The 3300-nt window shown below is 36.5% G+C and overlaps 1 protein-coding gene across 1 annotated transcript; it reads right to left on the reverse strand.

Annotated features, from left to right (window-relative positions):
- Window positions 1-2499: 2499 nt before the first annotated feature.
- Window positions 2500-3090, reverse strand: LOC135200678 (DNA-directed RNA polymerase II subunit rpb1-like). The gene has a single exon (XM_064229286.1). The coding sequence runs from the start codon at window positions 3088-3090 to the stop codon at window positions 2500-2502; it is 591 nt and encodes a 196-aa protein (XP_064085356.1).
- Window positions 3091-3300: the final 210 nt, after the last annotated feature.

Below are 3300 nucleotides of genomic sequence, written 5' to 3' on the forward strand. Positions count from 1 at the left end.
TAACGTCATTTTTCAGTTTTTCGAAGCACCTGCCGTTCAATTCTTGTGGCGTAATCCAAAAAACCTTGACATCGTTTAACGTTTAAACCTGCTACAGAATTGGTTGAATTCTCTAAAATCTGAATGCTTATTGCTTCAAACACTTCCATTAAAGGACTACGTTTTTTTTATCAAACCATGAAAACTTCGTGGAACTTTTTATCTTTAATGCACAATGTCTTGAAGTTCTAAAGCTCATTCCTTTAGAGCCCTCATGTAAAATACCCCATTGTGATTACCCACGATGTAAACTTCACTTCCACGTATTTTTCTTCTGTAACCTTGTTTATTCATTCCTATACAGAATGAGATGTTTATCTATGAATGCTTACAAAAGACATTTCACTTACTACTCATCATTTGAATGTTACAGTTGGTTTCCGCGCATCAAAGATATTGACTCACTTTTCTGACATGGCTATTCAGTTTTGTAGAATCTCAATTTAATTTTCAAAACCCTTTTCAGCATTTCCTATTATTGGACTATAGTAATAACAAGGATTACACAATGGTTGCTCATTTACAGTTCCAGCCAACGTCTTACACAGTAACTTTTAATTGCAGATTTTTTTTTATTTTTGCATTTTTTAACATTTTAGGAGTTTCCCAAAATGGGTAATCTGTGCTCGATCGAGCACTCCGGAGATTGATATGAAATTACCAAAATCTCTCGTTTTCATTTTCTGTCTCATGAACATTCTCGAAATAGGAAGCATTTCTTAGGTTGACTCAGTGTTCCTGTGTTTGATTTCATGATCTTTCATTTTCGCTTTTACATTTAACAACCTCATCATAAGTCGTTTTGTGTCAGCTGATCCTTTAATTTTGCTTGTCAGTCTCTCATTTTTATTTGCTTTTGACAAACAAGACAAAGCACGATTAGTTTTTTGTTGCATTGATAATTTTTTTTATTCACTTTTGAACAAAATTATCTTGGCAATTGAAGAAGAAATTTCAGAACAAACGGAATGTCATGTACAGATGTTACTTCTTTTCCCGAAAATCTAATATTTTGCATCTTCACTTTTCACTTCCACTTCTATTTTGCAAGTAAAACAAGAGTAGCTTCTTTTTCAGTTGGCCTTTATATATATGACAGCTCTATGTTGACTTTAGCGAAGACTGTGAGTTCTTCAGAGTGTCCCTTATTATTAGGCCAAACATGCGAAGCATAATTAGGGCCATTAATGGCGAGTAATTAAATGTAATTAAAAGTTGTTATATCTTAGCACGTAAATCCTCTCTGCCAACGTTATTCAAAGTAATCCTTCTCGTTTCGCTCACATACTCATAAACATAAATTCGCAAATGTTCTTATTTTCTTTTTACTTAGATCTACTTTTAACGCCTTTCCTTTTTTTCGTTAGAAAAAAAAAAAAAAACTCATACGTCCATATGCTGAAACCTCCCAATTCAATGGAATGATCTCACGTGAGTCAACAGATCAAGATAGCACTTCAAATCACCAAATCTATGCCTACTCGCGTTACGTAACTTATCTCATTCTGCCCTTTCAATATTTGTTGTCAACAAATCGCTACTAGACTTCATGTGATCTTAATTTTCATCCATCCTTTCCAAAAGTTGTTGCATACTCTGGCCTTGTGCAGCTTTCATTGCCATCGGAATTCCTGTTAATGAAGCCTCCTCGTAGGTATGAGTGTATGAAGGACAACAACATTGTCAAATTTCAAATATGCAAAACACGACTCTTCATTTTACAAGTCGCGAGATATTATTGGTCAAATGTAACTTTCCCTCGCATTCAGATTTTAATGGAGACAATTTCATTTTCAGCAATGCACGCAAATTCATACGATATTAACAAGCTATGACAATACAGCCCTTCAAAATGCCAACTACATACCCACATGTCTTTTCATTCTATAAAATTTAATAATTCGTCGAATATAGCCACCAAAATCCGTTTCCTATAATAAAAGTTCATTTTAACACGCTTAACATGTTTTAAAGTCATATTCACCACAAGAATCTTATTCTAAACGAGATACACATCCAGAAAGGTCATAATCGAACGGTGTTTTCAATTTATCTTATTCGACTTTTAAAGTCATACCCTCCATGGAATAAAAATCAAATTTGAAAGTTCCTTAAAAATTTATACCTATTCCGGATAGCCCATTCTAAGAGTGGTGTAAATTCATACCTCTGCAGAAAATCTTATTCTAAACTTTGATTTAAATTTCATTGTCATCCAAACCACCCCATATAAGCATTTCAAAATTCAGCCGATCTTAATAAACCATTACAGTACATCAAATGGCCGCTTTGTGTGTGTGTGTGTGTGTGTGTGTGTGTGTGTGTGTAGCGCGCACTCCCTTTTACAGAGGCACGAGACAGCAACGGCAACGCTTAGCTGTAACAGCGAGTTGTATTGCAACGATCATGCAGTAATCACAGGCCCTTGGCTGCTGTGTCCATCGTGGACAAATATTTACCTTATAAAAGAATCCGGACCATTAATAACAGCTTGGGCAAGGGTTCGTGAGAGCCGCCACTTAAGGAGTCCCACTGAAGTGAACACTGTAAATATAGGTTGGGGCTTGGCGCTGGTTGCTGACGACTACTCTTAGCCTGGCTGGGTGTTGGAGATATTAGGAGGATGTTATGGTTGGGACCTGTTGGTGTTGGAGATATTAGGAGGATGTTATGGTTGGGACCTGTTGGTGTTGGAGATATTAGGAGGATGTTGTGGTTGGGATCTGTTGGTGTTGGAGGTATTAGGAGTATTTTATGGTTGAGACCTGTTAGTGTTGGAGATATAAGGAGGATGTTATGGTTGGGACCTGTGGGTGTTGGAGATATTAGGAGGATGTTATGGTTGGGATCTGTTGGTGTTGGAGGTATTAGGAGGATGTTATGGTTGGGACCTGTTGGTGTTGGAGATATTAGGAGGATGTTATGGTTGGGACCTGTTGGTGTTGGAGATCTTATGAAGATGTTATGGTTGGGAAATGTTGGTGTTGGAGATATAAGACGATAACACCTGTTGGCGTTGATGATATTTCCTCCTGAATTTATGATACACATTGAAGCCGGAGCTAATCATCTTCGACAATTTATCAAGAGATATGAATAAATATTATAAAAACAGGAACACTGCACGTATCTTAGTATAGTATGATACCTGCAATGTTTACATTTTAATCATATTTATTGCTGACAAAGATATCTCTCCATAATTTGTCGTTAGATATATTAAACCATCTGGTGTTGGAGATGCCATCTGTTGTGTTGGAG

The sequence above is a fragment of the Macrobrachium nipponense genome, chromosome 27, assembly GCF_015104395.2.
Source record: "Macrobrachium nipponense isolate FS-2020 chromosome 27, ASM1510439v2, whole genome shotgun sequence".
In the NCBI taxonomy this organism is placed as follows: Eukaryota; Metazoa; Arthropoda; class Malacostraca; order Decapoda; family Palaemonidae; genus Macrobrachium; species Macrobrachium nipponense.

Bases quoted from the DNA above. Each gene is read 5' to 3' on its own strand.
- LOC135200678 (XM_064229286.1), bottom strand. From the start codon at position 3,090: ATGTGTATCATAAATTCAGGAGGAAATATCATCAACGCCAACAGGTGT.